The 16,239-nt window shown below is 42.5% G+C and overlaps 1 protein-coding gene across 1 annotated transcript in view; it reads left to right on the top strand.

Annotated features, from left to right (window-relative positions):
* The window catches only part of TBC1D22B (TBC1 domain family member 22B), an 80,613-nt gene that overhangs the window by 14,278 nt on the left and 50,096 nt on the right, over window positions 1–16,239 (top strand). Inside the window, exons 2-3 of the mRNA XM_047102423.1 lie at window positions 3,112–3,168; window positions 13,573–13,880. Coding sequence (XP_046958379.1) covers window positions 3,112–3,168; window positions 13,573–13,880 — 365 coding nt within the window. The remainder of the gene's footprint in view (window positions 1–3,111; window positions 3,169–13,572; window positions 13,881–16,239) is intronic.

Raw genomic sequence — 16,239 nt, 5'->3', positions numbered from 1 at the left:
AAGTTTTCCACAGAAATGACGGCATGTTATGCATACAGTTCTGCATCTTTTTTTTAATGTTTTGTTTATTTTTGACAGAGCACAAGTGGGAGGGGGCAGAGAGAGGGGGGGACACGGACAGCAGCGTGCCCCTGCATATGTTTTTAATTAAAACATTTAATTGATGTTTTAGAGTTTGTTTCGTGCCAATGGGTATAGAATTGCCCCATTCTTTTTTACAGATGTACCAGCATTTATTTAACCAGTCCCCTCTAAATAATAATTTTCTTTTAATGGGTAAGTTCAGCCCTTTTATATTTGCTGGAATGACTGATATATTTTATTGTAGCTCTGTTTTTAATGTTTTCTTAAAAAAAATATTTCACTGTAAGGACTACTTGCTTTGGGAGAGCGTGTGCATGTGTATATTCTGATAATTGGGAAAGTTTGTGTTTTTATTCTAGTGATTGCATTTATAACTCTATACTGTATTTCTTGAGACATCTATTGACCGCCTACCATGATCAATGATGAAATTGGTAGTTGCATTTCTTGCCCTTTCCTCATCTGCTTTTACTTGATTATATTATTTTTCTCAAAGTTTTTTTTTTAATTTTTTAAAATGTTTGTGTGTGTGTGTGTGTGTGAGAGAGAGAGAGAGAGAGAGAGAGAGAGACTGGGCATGAGCAGGGGAGGGGCAGAGAGGGAGGAAACACAGAATCTGAAGCAGGCTCCGGGCTCTGAGCTGTCAGCACAGAGCCTGATGCGGGGCTTGAACCCACAAACTGCAAGATCATGACCTGAGCCAAAGTCTGACATCTGACCAACTGAGCCACCCAGGCACCCCTCAATTAAAGTTTTTTTTTTTTAATTTATGTATTTATTTTTGAGAGTGGGAGAGAGAGAGCACGAGAGCAAAGGAAGGGCAGAAAAAGGAGGAGAGAGAGAATCCCAAGCAGGCTCTGTGCTGTTAGCACAGAGCCCAGTGTGGGGCCTGAACTCACAAACTGTGAGATCATGGCCTGAGCCGAAACTAAGAGTCAGGCACTGAACCAACTGAGCCACCCAGGTACCCCTATTTTTCTCAGTTTATCTCCTGTCCTAAAACATACTTATGCCTCTATGACTTGAACTATCACCTTTAAATATCTTTTGAGCCTTGTCCGTGAAAGATGAAGAAACCAACATACTTTAAAAAAAATTTTTTTTTAATGTATATTTATTTTTTGAGAGAGACAGAATGTGAGCTGGGGGGTGGGGGCAGAGAGGAGGGAGACACAGATTCTGAAGGAGGCTCCAGGCTCTGAGCTGTCAGCACAGAGCCTGATGCGGGGCTCAGACTCACAAACCGTGACATCATGACCTGAGCCAGGGTTGGACGTTTCACTGACTGAGCTGCCCAGGTGTCCCAGCCAACATACTTATTTGTCCACTCCATCCTCTGTTCCATTTTAACCTATGCCACTTACATTGTTTTTACATTCTTTTCTCTAATCATGAAGCCTCAAATTTAAGACTTAGTCTTAAGGCTAAATTCATTAAATTCTTTACATGAGTCCTTTCACTGTAGTTTCTCTATCTCATTGTTCATTGAAGTTTTTCTTCTAGTAGTTTCTTCAGGAAGGAGTCAAGGAAACCATATTTCCTGGGTTCTTGCATCTTACAACATGTTTTTCTGTCACCTTTGTATTTGAACAACAGTTTGGCTGGACATATAATTATTCTCAAGTCACTCTTTTAATGTTAATTTCAAGAGTGAGTGTGAGTGGGGGAGGGGCAGAGAGAGAGGAGTGAGAGAGAATCCCAAGCAGGCTCTGCACCATCAGCACAAAGCCCAATGTGGGGCTCAACCCTACGAAACGTGAGGTCATGACCTGGGTTGAAACCAGGAGTTGGTCTCTCAACTAACTGAGCCACCCAGGCACCTGGCTCCTCAAGTCACTCTTTTTTATTGTGACCTATTCCATAAAACAGTTGTGTGGTATGATAACTTGACGAATAATCACAAAGTGAACACCCCAGAAGTGAGCAGGTCAGAAGCCCCTGGATCTGTTCTCGACCACAACTCTCTCCTTCCCTCTGAAGTAACCACATTCTTTTGTGTTAATCCCTCCTTCCTTTATGGGGTTATTGCTATGGATGCATCCCTAAATATATAAATCCTTTTTGCTGTTTTTGAAGTGTATATAAATAGAACAATACAGTATTTACCCTTTTATTTTTTGCTTGTTTTGCTCAGCACATTTGGAAGACTCATGCACATTATTACTTGTGTGCCCCATTTTGTATGTTTATGTTGCTATATAATATTCTATTTTACGAACACATTACAGTTTATTTTCTGTTGGACACTTGGGTTATTTCTAGTTTTATTTCTTTTCTAGTTTTATTTATTTTTATTTCTAGGAACTATAATGCTATGAATAGTCTTATATATGTCTTCTGATACACATATGTATGTATTTCTATTAAGATACAGATTTGAGAAGAATATGCTAGGCTTTAGGGTATGCATATTTCGTTCCTCCTGGATATTGCCAACCTGTTTTTTTGAAGTGGGTTGTATCACTTTATGCGCCCACCAGCCATCAGTGAGTCACTTGGGTCACCCTTCCCTTGGTAGCTAGTGTTGCTTCACTGTTGTTTAGCCCAGGTGATCTTTTGGGGTAGGTGACCCTCTCATTTTACAGATGAGAAAACTGGCTCAAAGTGGTCCAGTAATTTTGCGCAAGTTTACAGAGGTGGCGGATGCCAGAACTCGAGTTCTGGTTCAAACCATGCTGTCTCCAGCTCAAAAGCCTGTTATCTTTCTGTGCTGTCGTCTTTACCGATAGGACTTCCAGTCTGTCAGGTATATAAGGTGCTGAAGCCCCAGTGGGAAATGAACATTCTCCAGAGACTTAATTTTTTTTATGTTTATTTAATCTGTATACCCAACGTCCGGCTTGAACTCATGACCCCGAGATCAAGAATCACACACTCTGCCTGCCCCCAGGCTGAAAGGCTTGGATGTGGTTGTCTTGGAGGAGACCTGTTTCCCAAAGTCCCTTCCAATTTTGTGATGCAGATGATACTTACCTGACATATTTAGCTTTCTGACAATTTTCTTCTTTCTTTTTTTCTTGGTTCCAGCATCCAGCCTGTGTACGGAGCACAACACCCCCCTCTGGACCCTCGGCTCACCAAAAAGTAAGTCAAGATAGTTTTCCTTTCATGCATGTACTTCTTTTAAAACTCTCAAACCTTCTCCTACTTTGTTGAAATGACAGTTTCTACTTTGATCTTTTCTGGCTTCTCCCCTGCTCTATTTTGGATCAAGAGATGAGCAATCTTCTTACCTCTAAATGATCTATTATTAAGTGGGAAATTAACTCACACCAGAGATTTATTTTCCTGCATTGGAAGCTGGTATATGCAGGGTTTGGTGTTGGACCCTTTGTTCTGATGGAAGGGTCTTTATTGGTTAAATATCGTCTCCAAATTGGATGACTGATGACCTTCTTGTAGGAGCCTCCTTTCTGGGGTTCATTGCTTCTGAATATATATAGGTCTGCCATCTTGTCTTCACTTATACTATGAGGACTGGGGTGAATAGAATATAACTGTAGGGCTGGCATTCTTCAGGTCCTCTTTCTTCAGCCTCAAAGAAATCTAGCCATACAGTAGAGTTAAAAGCTCCCTGGAGGTTATTTCTCTAGTAAAATTCTAATAAGTTATTTTCGAACACAATAGAAACCCTGGTCAAACCCAAGATGTGTGCGTGTGTATTCATACCCCCAATTATCACTTCATCGCTCCTTTCTCTCATGGGCCATCAATCAGCCACAGTGAATTTAAATGAAGAGATGCATCATCTTCTCAGATTTTCTAAGAATTTTGGGCTCTGTCTCTGGGCACGCTTCATCTTAAGACTTATTTCCAGGAAAGCTGTAGTTTGTGGTGAAAGCCGAATGATTTGAGAGGTACAGGAGACCTAAGTTGTCATCTTTCTGGGGCCCATGTAATAATATCTACCCTTTCTTTCCTTAACAGTCAAGGAAGGAGTAAAGATAATGTATATTAAAGTATTTTGAATACCTACAAAAATGCCATAACAGATGTACATTATCAATGTTTTAATATTTAAAGTTTTTTTTTAATGTTTCTTTTGAGGGAGAGAGTGCATGTGTGTGCACGCAAGTGGGGGTAGGGGCAGAGTGAGCGAGAGAGAGAGAGAATCCCAAGCAGGCACTGCACTGTCAGCACAGAGCCCAGTGCGGGGCTTGATCTCACAAACCGCGAGATCATGACCTGAGCCGAAATCAAGAGTCAAATGCTTAATTGACTGAGCCACCTAGGCACCCCGGCATTTTAATATAAAAAAAAATAATAACTTAGCTGAACATGTGGTGAACTTTCTGTAATTCTACCAACTCATTGCAAAAAGATGGCAATTTGGCCGGTATGTGGAAGGTACGGTCTTCTGAATCACTTTGGAAGCGCGACTGCTATTCTTTTCTGTAATGCACAGTTTTTACACCAGAAGCCACAGTATAAGCTCTTTGAGGGCAGGGATTTTCCTTTATTCACCTCTGTACCCTTAGTACCTAGAAGAGCACGCAGCGCGTACTAGGCACTTAGTAAACATTTATGGGTTGAAGGAATGAAATCATTGCATGCACTTAGACAGTGAGCTTTATTTTAGTGCTTCTTAGTTTGTACCTTGCTCTTCATAGGGGAGCTTGTTTTCTGTGACAATTGTGTGGCATTCACATTAAGTAGAATGGATACTCTTTCCTGGTTTTACCAATAGCAGACTATCTGGTCTGTCGGTCGGTACAGCAGGCACTACTTAACTAACAGTCTTCCCTGCCCCTGCCTCTTCCTTGCTCAAGAACCATAATTTTATTCAGCTCTTGAGCAGGTATCTGTATTAGTTTAAGCCTTTTATAATAATCTTTTGGTAATCACAGTGACTGGCCTGCAGTGGGCTTATGTCATTGGTTCTGGCCCATGAGATGTAAAAGTCTCCTGAGGGAGGGTAGCTGGAAAGATGTTCCTGTTCGATCAGAGAGAGATCATTTTGTGAAGAGAGCCTCTTTTTGTCTCTACTCACCTTTCCTGCTTTTGAACGTGGTGGTGTGAAAATAGATGCTGAAAGCTGTAGCAGGTAACTTGTAAACTGAGGGAACGGGTAAGAGACCCTCAGACACCTGCCGAGTAGTGCCTTGGCATCATGGGTCTTTACAATTTAAGCATCAGAGGTTGAGGATTCTTTTTTTTTTTTTTTTTTAATGTTTTTATTTATTTTTGAGAGAGAGCGAGAGAGCACAAGCCAGGGAGAAGCAGAGAGAGAGGGAGACACAGAATCTGAAGCAGGCTCCACACTCTGAGGTGTCAGCACAGAGCCGGACATGGGGCTCAAACTCACGAACTGCAAGATCATGACCTGAGCCTAAGTTGGAAGCCCAACCAACTGAGCCACCGAGGTGCTCCCAGAGGTTGAGGATTCTGTTCCTTGTAGCCAGTTCTCTTCACAGCCAGGATTTGTTGATTGGTAGATCCATTCCAGCGTATTTTATAATTGCCTTTGATGAATACGTGGCTAACACAGAAATCACTCAGTCCACCCATGCATAAGGCAGTCGAGGGTACTGTCCTATTTTATGTTCATGTCAGAGTCCTCACACCTTGTCTGCATCTGTTATCAAGTGCATTTTCCCTGACTCTGTATTGAGGACAGGTCTTGAGGAACATTCCCATATCCCAAACTGCCAAGACAAATTTTATATACTTTTGTTTTCCCAGCTATTAGTTATATAAAACCACAAAAGTTTTCACTGATCATTCAGGAGAGTTGGAATCAACTTTATTTTCTTTTTTTTTTATAGGTTTAATTTTTTCTTCGTGTATCTTACTTAAATATCATTCTCCTTTTCTTTATTTTTAAAATTTTGTTTTAGAGAGAGTGAGAGCTAGGGGAGAGGGCAGAGGGAGAGAGAGAGAATATCCCAAGCAGGCTCCACGTTCAGCGTGGAGCCTGATGCAGGGCTCAATCCCACAGCCCTGGGATCATGACCTGACCTGAAATCAAGAGTTGGACACTCAACCGACTGGGCCACCCAGGCGCCCCTGCAATCATACTTTCAATAGAAGTAATCGCTTAGCTCTGCAATTTGGGGGGAATAGAATTGTCACTGAATAAATTGCCGCCTCTTTTCATGCACTTGGTGGTTTGTTAGCACTCTGCAACATGGGACAACCTCTAGGTCTGCACTGGACCATTTTACAGTTCCAGATTGTTACTATAAAACATTTATCGCCCTTATTTTAGTACCTTTGTTGGGACATTTTTATTACTTTCTCCTCTGTGTGATTATCATTCCACTTCAGACTGCCATTAATTACCGGTGGTTAAGCCCCATCACAGCAGAAGCCTTTACACTTGGTCTTCAATCATCTAAACTGCATGAGCACAGTACATCGTTCCCTGTCTGTATATACTGACTTCAATTTGCCAAATTATTACCATTACTGATAATATTGCCAGCAATAATTTTTACAGCTCGGATGAAGCTAGCCTTACTGCAGAGTGGCCCCATTGGCCACTTGCTGGTATGACAAGCCTCTAAATTTATTGTTTTCTGAATTGCACTAAAGTACGATCCTGGTTGCGCGTTACGAAGCTGGTTCACACGCAGCCACACTAGTTATCGGGATGACTGGATTTATTTGAATGTCACCGAATTCCCCGCTTGTTTCACACCCCTCACCAGTGTCAGACATTATTTTTCTGAGTAAATTTGTGTACTGTTTCTGTTAAGCAAGCAGCCATGTCAGTAAAATGGTGTAGCCTCAATCAGATTACAGAATGATTGATCTTTTGTTTCCTAACCAGTAGAACCTGTAGCCACTCTTGTTCAAAACATCCTTTGGGGCTCGTGTCAGCATTCAACAAGTTACCATTCACCAAATGACTGATTTCTCTCAAATGTGCCACTTAATTACGTTTTCAGGAGTTTTAGGGTCGTGTGCACTCCTTGAATCTCTTTTTCTTCACCACTTTCTAGCTCCATGATCTTGGGCAAATTACTTAACCTCTCTGAGTCTCCTCATCCGTGAAATAGAAGTAATAAGACTCAGGTCAGAGTTACTGGGAGAATTAAGAGGTCTCTGTGAAAGTGCTTTTGAAGCTATAATTTGGCATTCGGTCGTAAGGAGGCGCGATGGAGGTGTCTGTGACAGGCCAGTTTGGTTGTAAGTCTGACACAGATCAGTTTGAACGACCTTGGCTGAACTTCAAGCCACACTGTGGTTGTTAGGATACCTCGGGTTGGCTATCAATTAGTTGGGGCCATGTTAAAATGAGGCAGCCTATAAACCAGAGGTACCCCCAGCTGGGATCACCTGGATTGGTTTTTTCACTGGGCCTCCTGATGTCAAAAGAGAAGAGCGGTGTGTCTCCTCCAGGGGCCATATTCCTGAATTCAGCCTCTTCCCATTCCGGCTACCAACACACACAGCCCGTTCCGTGTAGACAGGAGACGATTGGCACAAGGCTAGAGAGTTAGGGCTGTCAGCTGTGCACACGTGGGGGCACTACGGCTGTGGTGGTATGTACTCCGTTTGCCTGGCAACTCCTCTTCCTGGGCTGCAGATCTTACTAGACCTCCTTTTCTAGGTAGATGAGTTAAAGAGTGTATGCAGGCCGTCAGGTCAGGTAGACCTAGATTTGAGCCCAGACTTTGCTGCCTGCTCATGACCTCAGTAAGCCTCAGTTTCCTGATCTGCAAATAGGAATAATAATAATAATAATACCTCAAAAAGTAATAGTACCTTATAGCCTTATGAATGAGCATTGATCAGAAAATGGGTATATATAAATATTAGCACAGAACCTGGCACCTAGTAAATAGCCAATACATTCACACTTTAACGTATGTATAAATTTATATTCTCTCCTTCGGAGAGAACAAAATGAATAAACATGGAAATGCTTCAACTTTAAATCATCCCACCGTTGTTGCTGGTCTGCAGATTTTCTTGTTTCCTCTCAGTGGCAACCCAGGAACCTTTTCACTCTGACCTGCCTCTTTCATTCTGTAACTGGTTCTCACCAACCCTCAGTCCTCACACTCCTACCCCTCCTGGTGGTACCAACCCCTTCCTCCATGAAGGCCTCTTTCCAGAAGACGGAGCTGACTTTTTTTGACTGGTTGGTTGCGTTCTGGGTTTTGTGGAATAGGCATCTCTAAAATAATTTCCAGTGGCCTCAAGATGGTCTGCTTTGAGTCTCTTGTCTTCCTGTCACAGGGAATGACAGCCTTTCCTCCTTTCTTTGTTCTTCAGTGTGTTGCAACATGTCCTTCCAGTTTCTATTTGCAGAAGTCTTCACCTGAGTAATTCCAATTCTTAATCTCAATAGTTGACTTATATTGAATCTTCATCTCCTTCAAAAAATGTAATGAAATACTTGAATGCTTAAAAAGATGTAAAGAAAAATATAACAAATCCTCATGTACCCACCACTTGGCTGATTTACCTCCTTTGTTTGTACAGATGTGTTAGAGCCTGAGTCTTAGCATGTCCCATCTCTTGGTGCAATGTTTCCATCCAGTGCAGCGTGTATGTGTGCTTCACCCAGTGTTAAACTATCAGCATCCAGTCACTTCTTTGGCCTGAGTTAAAATTTAGCTTCTTGGGGCGCCTGGATGGCTCAGTCAGTTGAGCGTCCGACTTCAGCTCGGGTCATGATCTCACAGTCTGTGAGTTCGAGCCCCGCGTCGGGCTCTGTGCTGACAGCTCAGAGCCTGGGGCCTGTTTCAGATTCTGTGTCTGCCTCTCTCTCTGACCCTCCCCCGTTCATGCTCTGTCTCTCTCTGTCTCAAAAATAAACAAATGTTAAAAAAAATTTTTTTAAATAAAAAAAATAAAAAAAAATTTAGCTTCTTGATTTGATGGCTTATTTTAAAAATCTTAAAAATATCAAGAGAGTATTTAAGAGGGGCACCTGGCTGACTTAGTTGGTAGAGCATGTGACTCTTGATTACTGGGTCGTGAGTTCAAGCCCCATGTTGGGTGTGGAGCCTACTTTAAAAAAAAAAGAGAGAGAGAGAGAGAGTATTTAGGAAACATCAACCAGAAAAACACGGTGGTTAATCTTGGTATCCAAGGTACTCCGTATCAATCAGTTGGGTTCATTGTGTGCAATCTTGAGGTACACATAGCCTCCAAAGAGGAAAACGACAGTAACCACGAACTTGTATGCAGTATTTTATTGGTGGCAGAGCTTTCTTACACATCTGCCTATTTGTTCTTGACAGTGGACCCTCTGAGGTATGTTCTACAGGCAATGGATTCTACATCCCCCTTTACAAAAGAGAAACAGTCATAGTGATGAGTCCAGAACCTGCAGCCTCAGCAGGTCCACAGACGAGTACTTTGCCTCTTCTGGCTTGTGGATGGATTTTTGACAGCAGATATTCACAATGTGTTGTCCCAGTTTTATTTTCTTTGATTTGAGCTCTTGCTCGTTTCTGATCGTTTGTTTAGTAAGTTTATAAGTACCCTTACTTTGGGGACTGATGAAAGCCAACAACCTTATCCACTGGTTAATAATATGCTCACTGTAGAAGACACAAATAATTCAGAGACCTATAGAAATGAAATGAAATATCCCCTATAATTCCACAGCCTAGCGATAAGCACTGTTAACATTTTGATGTATTTTCTTTCTGGTCTTTTCTATGCATATACTTTTTTTTTAATATAGAGATTATAAAAACATATTTTTTTGGCTCCAGTTTTCACTTTATTGAGATCGTTTTCTAGTGTTACTTAATAGCCTGTGAGATGTGCTTTTCAGTGGCATTATAACATTTCATCTGGTGGCTGAACAAATTTCATCATTCCAATTTCTAGATGTTTATGCTGTTTTCGGTTTTTAACCAAAATAACACCATGATAAACTGTCTTAGATCCTTTGACCCTCTGGTTATTTTGTTAGGGTCAGAAATTATAAACCATTTTCGGGCTTATGGTATGTATGTTGCCAGATTGTTTTCCAGAAGGCTGTACAACATACACCCTCACCCGCACCATTAGATGGCGGTCCCACTGCACCCTTGGCAACACTGAAGAGAATGCTGTTTAGATCTTTGCTTACTTGGCGGGTAGAAAATGGTATTTTGTTTCTATCACATTTGAACAGCTGCATCTTGTAATCTAGTTTTCTCCCTTGTATTTTGTGTGATGTCTTCTCTTCCTTTACTCTGTGTAAGACCAGCTTTGAAAACAATGCCTGAGTTAAAATCTTACTCCTTTTCTGATGCTAATAGTAAGGACATATTGATGAGCTGAGCTGTATGAGCTCCCAGACTGTATTTATCAGTGTTAATGACAATTATCTTTTAGGATAAGCATTGGACTCATCGAGGGAGATGAGATGAGTTGTTAGACCACCCGCCTCTACCCAAAGGGAAGAAACAGCTCCTGGAAATGGGGAAATTCAGCTTTTCTGGCAGAACCTGGTTTCCCCTCTAGTATCACTGTGCTTTGCTGGAGGAATCAGGGAGGCAATTAGTGATGTCTTTTTTTTTTTTTCAACATAATACTTAATTTTATTTTTTTAATTTACATCCAAATTAGTTAGCATATAGTGCAACAATGATTTCAGGAGTAGATTCCTTAGTGCCCCTTACCCATTTAGCCCATCCCCCCTCCCACAACCCCTCCAGTAACCCTCTGTTTGTTCTCCATATTTATGAGTCTCTTATGCTTTGTCCCCCTCCCTTTTTTTAATTTTTTTTTAACGTTTGTTTATTTTTGAGACAGAGAGAGACAGAGCATGAACAGGGGAGGGGCAGAGAGAGAGGGAGACACAGAATCTGAAACAGGCTCCAGGTCCGAGCTGTCAGCACAGAGCCCGACGCGGGGCTCGAACTCACGGACCGTGAGATCATGACCTGAGCTGAAGTTGGACGCTTAACCGACCAAGCCATCCAGGCGCCCCCCCCACCCTGTTTTTACATTATTTTTCTTTCCCTTCCCTTATATTCATTTGTTTTGTCTCTTAAAGTCCTTATATGAGTGAAGTCATATCATATTTATCTTTCTCTGACTGATTTCACTTAGCATCATACCCTTCAGTTCCATCCACGTAGTTGCAAATGGCAAGATTTCATTCTTTTTGATTGCCGAGGATTACTCCCTAGTGTATATATACCACGCTTTCTTTATCCATTCATCCATCGCTGGACATTTGGGCTCTTTCCATACTTGGGCTATTGTTGATAGTGCTGCTATAAACATGGGGGTGCATGTGTCCCTTTGAAACAGCACACCCGTATCCCTTGGATAAATGCCTAGTAGTGCAATTGCTGGGTCGTAGGGTAGTTCTATTTTTAGTTTTTTGAGGAACCTCCATACTGTTTTCTAGAGTGGCTGCACCAGCTTGCATTCCCAAGTGATGTCTTTACTCCAGTGCATTCAGGCTCCAGGTGCAAATGTACACAAGGTTTGGGATTTGAGGGATGTTAGACAAGACTGAGTTAGAAATGTCCCAACCACGTAGTCCCCAGGATCCAGAATAAGGGCCCACAGATGTTAAAGGGGAGACCTAAAGAGGAAAAGGTCAGGAAAGTAGGAATGATTCGCATGACTCCTAGGACTAAGCTCTCTTTCCTCAGTGAGTCAGTCTAGTTTTCCCAAACTGTCGTCATGTACCATCTTCATGTTTTTTTGCCAAAGTCTGTTCTGTTATTTTACTGAATGCATTTTTTAAAAATAACCTCTTAAAAAACCTCAATTAGATTTGTGTGTGTGTGTGTGTGTGTGTGTGTGTGTGTGTATGTGTGTATTTAAGATTTTATTTTTAAGTAATTGCTACACCCAATGTGGGGCTCGAACTCACAACCCTGAGATCAAGATTCACATGCTCTACCGACTGATCCAGCCAGGCGACCCACATTGATATATATATATATATATTTTTTTTCTTAATATGAAATTTATTGTCAAATTGGTTTCCATACAACACCCAGTGCTCATCCCAACAGGTGCCCTCCTCAATACCCATCACCCACCCTCCCCTCCCTCCCACCCCCCATCAACCCTCATATTGTTCTCAGTTTTTAAGTCTCTTAGGGTTTGGCTCCCTCCCTCTCTAACCATTTTTTTTCCTTCCCCTCCCCCATGGTCTTCTGTTAAGTTTCTCAGGATCCACATAAGAGTGAAAACATATGGTATCTGTCTCTCTCTGTATGACTTATTTCTCTTAGCATAGCACTCTCCAGTTCCATCCACGTTGCTACAAAAGGCCATATTTCATTCTTTCTCATTGCCACATAGTATTCCATTGTGTATATAAACCACAATTTCTTTATCCATTCATCAGATGATGGACATTTAGGCTCTTTCCATAATTCCACATTGATATTTTATCTTTTTTTTTAAATTTTTTTAATGTTTATTTATTTTTGAGAGGGAGAGAGAGACAGAGCACGAGTGGGGGAGGGGCAGAGAGAGAGAGGAAGACACAGAATCCGACGCAGGCTCCAGGCTCTGAGCCGTCAGCACAGAGCCCGACGCGGGGCTTGAACCCACGAACTGTGAGATCATGACCTGAGCTGAAGTTGGACACTTAACCGACTGAGCCACCCAGGCTCCCCACATTCATATTTTAAAGTAAACCTCATCACTTCTGTAAATTAGAAGTGGAAAGCTAATTATCATTTGCCAAAAATAGAAGAAGTAACCTTAAAAGTAAACACAGTGAAAAAAACAAAACTCTCTTATTAAGAAAATTCTAAACCAGCTGATGTTGCTTGCAAACATGTTGATCTGAGGCTGTCCTCCCTTTGTTAAAAAATAGTCTTAAAGACAGAGTAGCACCATACTGAGACTGTCTCCTTTAGGCTAGCTGAAGGACTTTAACAGAATGAAAAAGGAACATCTCATTCATTCTGGAACTTGATGTTTCATGCTACATATGGACTGCCTAAAATTATCTCTGGTTCTGCCAGGAGTTCATGTCCTACTCTAAGGAATAGTTTAGGTTATGTTACCGTAGCAGATTAACTCTGGAATCTCAGTGGATTGTCACAACAAAGGTTCATTTATTCCTTCCTCATGCTACGTGTCCAGAGTGGAGTTGAGTGGGAGTGGAGGGCAGGCTCTACCCTACGCAGTCACTCTGCTTCCCAGGTGAGGGAGGCGCCTGGCCAGTTACCACAGTAGAAGAAAGCTTATAGAGAGAGAACTCATCCCTGTGCTTGTCTGCTTTGGCTTTGGAGTGATTTCCTCACTTCTCTCCTCAGCTTATTGGCCAGAACTAGTCTTCTAGCCTTGTCTGAATACGGGGCGGGGGTGGGGGGCTGGGAAGTATAGGGGAGCACATGGGATATTTGGTGAGCATTTTTGTCTCTGCTCCATCAGTCTCTGCAGTATAGTAGTGCTGGTCTAGATGCCTCTAGATGAGGAATGGATACAGCTGTTTTTATTTGTAGAAGGTAAAGGTTATGTATCAACTAGTTTGTCGTACTGTTCATATTAAGCCAGTGAAGGTGGTCAGAAGTGTCAGATCATTCCCTGGTAATGATGTCTCCTTTCTTAAAGCTTCATCAAAGAACGGTCAAAAGTCAACGCAGTTCCTTTGAAGAATAAGAAGGCCTCCAGTTTCCATGAGTTTGCCCGGAATACCAGTGATGCTTGGGACATTGGCGATGATGAGGAAGAAGACTTTTCCTCCCCTTCTTTCCAAACTCTAAACTCAAAAGTTGCTCTGGCGACCGCAGCCCAAGTCCTAGAAAACCACAGCAAGCTGAGGGTGAAACCAGAACGCTCCCAGTCAACAACATCCGATGTTCCTGCCAGCTACAAGGTCATAAAGTCCAGCAGTGACGCTCAGCTGTCCAGAAATTCCAGTAAGTCCATCCTGCCCCCTTCCACAGCCTCACCCTTTTCAGCAGAGTGCACCTCAAGTGAACAGTTTTTCTCTAGGGCATTACTCAGATCTTCCGTTGAATGGTAAATGCGAAAGCTCAAGCCTGAGCCCAATGGGTCATAGACTCTGCTTGTTCCGCCCCCACACCTTGATGGCTACTTGGGGCTTCACTTGCTGACACCCCATTTTTGCCTGCCGTTTTGTTCTTCCTTTCCCTGTGATGGGGTCTAGAACTTTTGCTCTTTGGTTGCTTCACATTTCTTTGGGCCTGGTCAGGTTTAAGATTATTGACTCATGTATGTAAAGTTGTTAGTGGCTGAATTTCACAAACGTGTGGCACTGTTGTTTGGCCTGTTCGGCCCTGGGGAGCAGTCACTAGTAAGGTTGTTCCTTTCCTGTTCCTAAGGAATGGAGCAACATGTGCCTGGAGGCTCTGTGTCACAGCCTCAGGTTGGGGGCGGCGTGGGAGGAGACACGCCTTCTGTTTCTTTTTGGGAAACTGGCTTCTGCAAGTGGTTGAGGTAATGGTGGTTTTATCAGATGTTTGGGGTCTCTCAGTGTACCCTCTTAACTATCCATTGCTGTATGTAATTTTGCTCTAGAGGGTTTTATGGAAGCCAGTTATTCTGAGTCGGAGAGGGAAGTGTCATTATTCCAGTGAAAGTTAGAATGGCTGACTGGTAAAGGGCGAAGGGAAGTGGAAGAATGTCAGAGCCTGGCGTGTGTCCCGACTCGTGCTCTAAGAGAACAACTTCTGCAGTTTCAGAATAAGCACGTGGTCATGAACTTAGGCTGTGAGGCTGTTAAAATGCCACAGTCACTTTCCATCGCCGATCGGGCTCCAGGTTCCACCTTCAGTGCTGTGCCCACGTGGGTGTTCGGTGTTGATTGACTGGCCGTAGCTATAGGCTGTTGGAAGTGTCTATGCTGTGATTGAGGGTCTTAAAGGATCTCAAGTGTGAGGAAGCACTCCCCTCCCCGCCCCCATCCCTAGTAAAGGTGCAGCCCTCATACAGCCAGGACCGTCCAGAACATTCCCTTTATGAGGTCCCCTCCTGTGAACATCATGTGTTAATCTGTGATATCAGAGGTGCACATCGCTCTCAGGCCCCCAGTGTGTGGTCTGTGTTTCCTAGGCCCCATGTTACACTAGGCATCCCAGCCAAATACCCTGTGACTGTTGCTTCTGTAAACCTTCTAGTTGTGCACGTTGCTGAGTGCGCATCTCTTTTTTTTTTTTTTCCAAGAGAGGATTTCTTTATTTTTTATTTAAAAAAAATTTTTTTAAGTTCATTTATTTTTGAGAGAGAGAGAGAGACAGAGCACGAGCAGGGGAGGGGCAGAGAGAGAGGGAGACACAGAATCCAAAGCAGGCTCCAGGCTCTGAGCTGTCAGCACAGAGCCCAACGCGGTGCTCGAACTCACAAACCACGAGATCATGACCTGAGCCGACATTGGACACTTAACCAACTGAGCCACCCAGGCGCCCTGTCTTTCTTTATTTTTTGAAAAATGTTTATTTATTTTGAGAGAGAGAGAGAGCATGCATGCAAGCAGGGGAGGGGCAGAGAGAGAGGGAGAGAGAATCCCAAGCAGACTCCATGCTGTTAACACAGAGCCTGACATGAGGCTTGATCTCACAAACTGTGAGATCATGACCCGAGCCAAATGCTTAACCAGCTGAGCCACCCAGGAACCCCTCATCATTTAATTCTTGTTGTGAGTCCTGCCTTTTTTTTTTTTTAATTTTATTTTTTATTTTTTTAAATTTACATCCAAATTAGTTAGCATATAGTGAAACAATGATTTCAGGAGTAGATTCCTTAATGCCCCTTACCCATTTAGCCCATTTTTTTTTTAATGTTTATTTTTGAGAGAAGAGAGAACATGAGCGGGGAAGGGGCAGAGACAGTGGGATAGGATCTGAAGCAGGATCCGTGCTGACAGCACAGAGCCAGATGTGGGGCTTGAACACATGAACTTCGAGATCATGACCTGAGCCGAAGTCAGATGCTTAGTTGCCTGAGCCACTCAGGTTCCTTGTGACTCCTGCTTTTTAAGGCCCAGATAGATAAAAGAACATGAAATAGTTATGGAAGGACAGTCAGAATTTAAAACTGACTTTACTTTGGGGTAGTAAAATAAATAAGGATTTTGGAATCAGACAGACCTAAGGTGGCATCTCAGGTCTCACTAGCAAATCACTTTTAACCTCTCTGAGCTGTGGTTTCTTCATGTGTAAAGTAATAATTCCTACCATATGTTGCAAGAATCACATGAGAGATCCTATGTAAATGTGACCAGTATGATGCCTTATACATAGTAGGAGCTCAGGAAAT

The sequence above is a fragment of the Lynx rufus genome, unplaced genomic scaffold (genome assembly GCF_022079265.1).
Source record: "Lynx rufus isolate CCGP_SWC_20201006 ecotype Redwood Valley unplaced genomic scaffold, mLynRuf1.p SCAF_6, whole genome shotgun sequence".
Classification (NCBI taxonomy): domain Eukaryota; kingdom Metazoa; phylum Chordata; class Mammalia; order Carnivora; family Felidae; genus Lynx; species Lynx rufus.
Note: the sequence above shows the minus strand (reverse complement) of the source record. Positions and strands in the feature narration are given on the sequence as shown.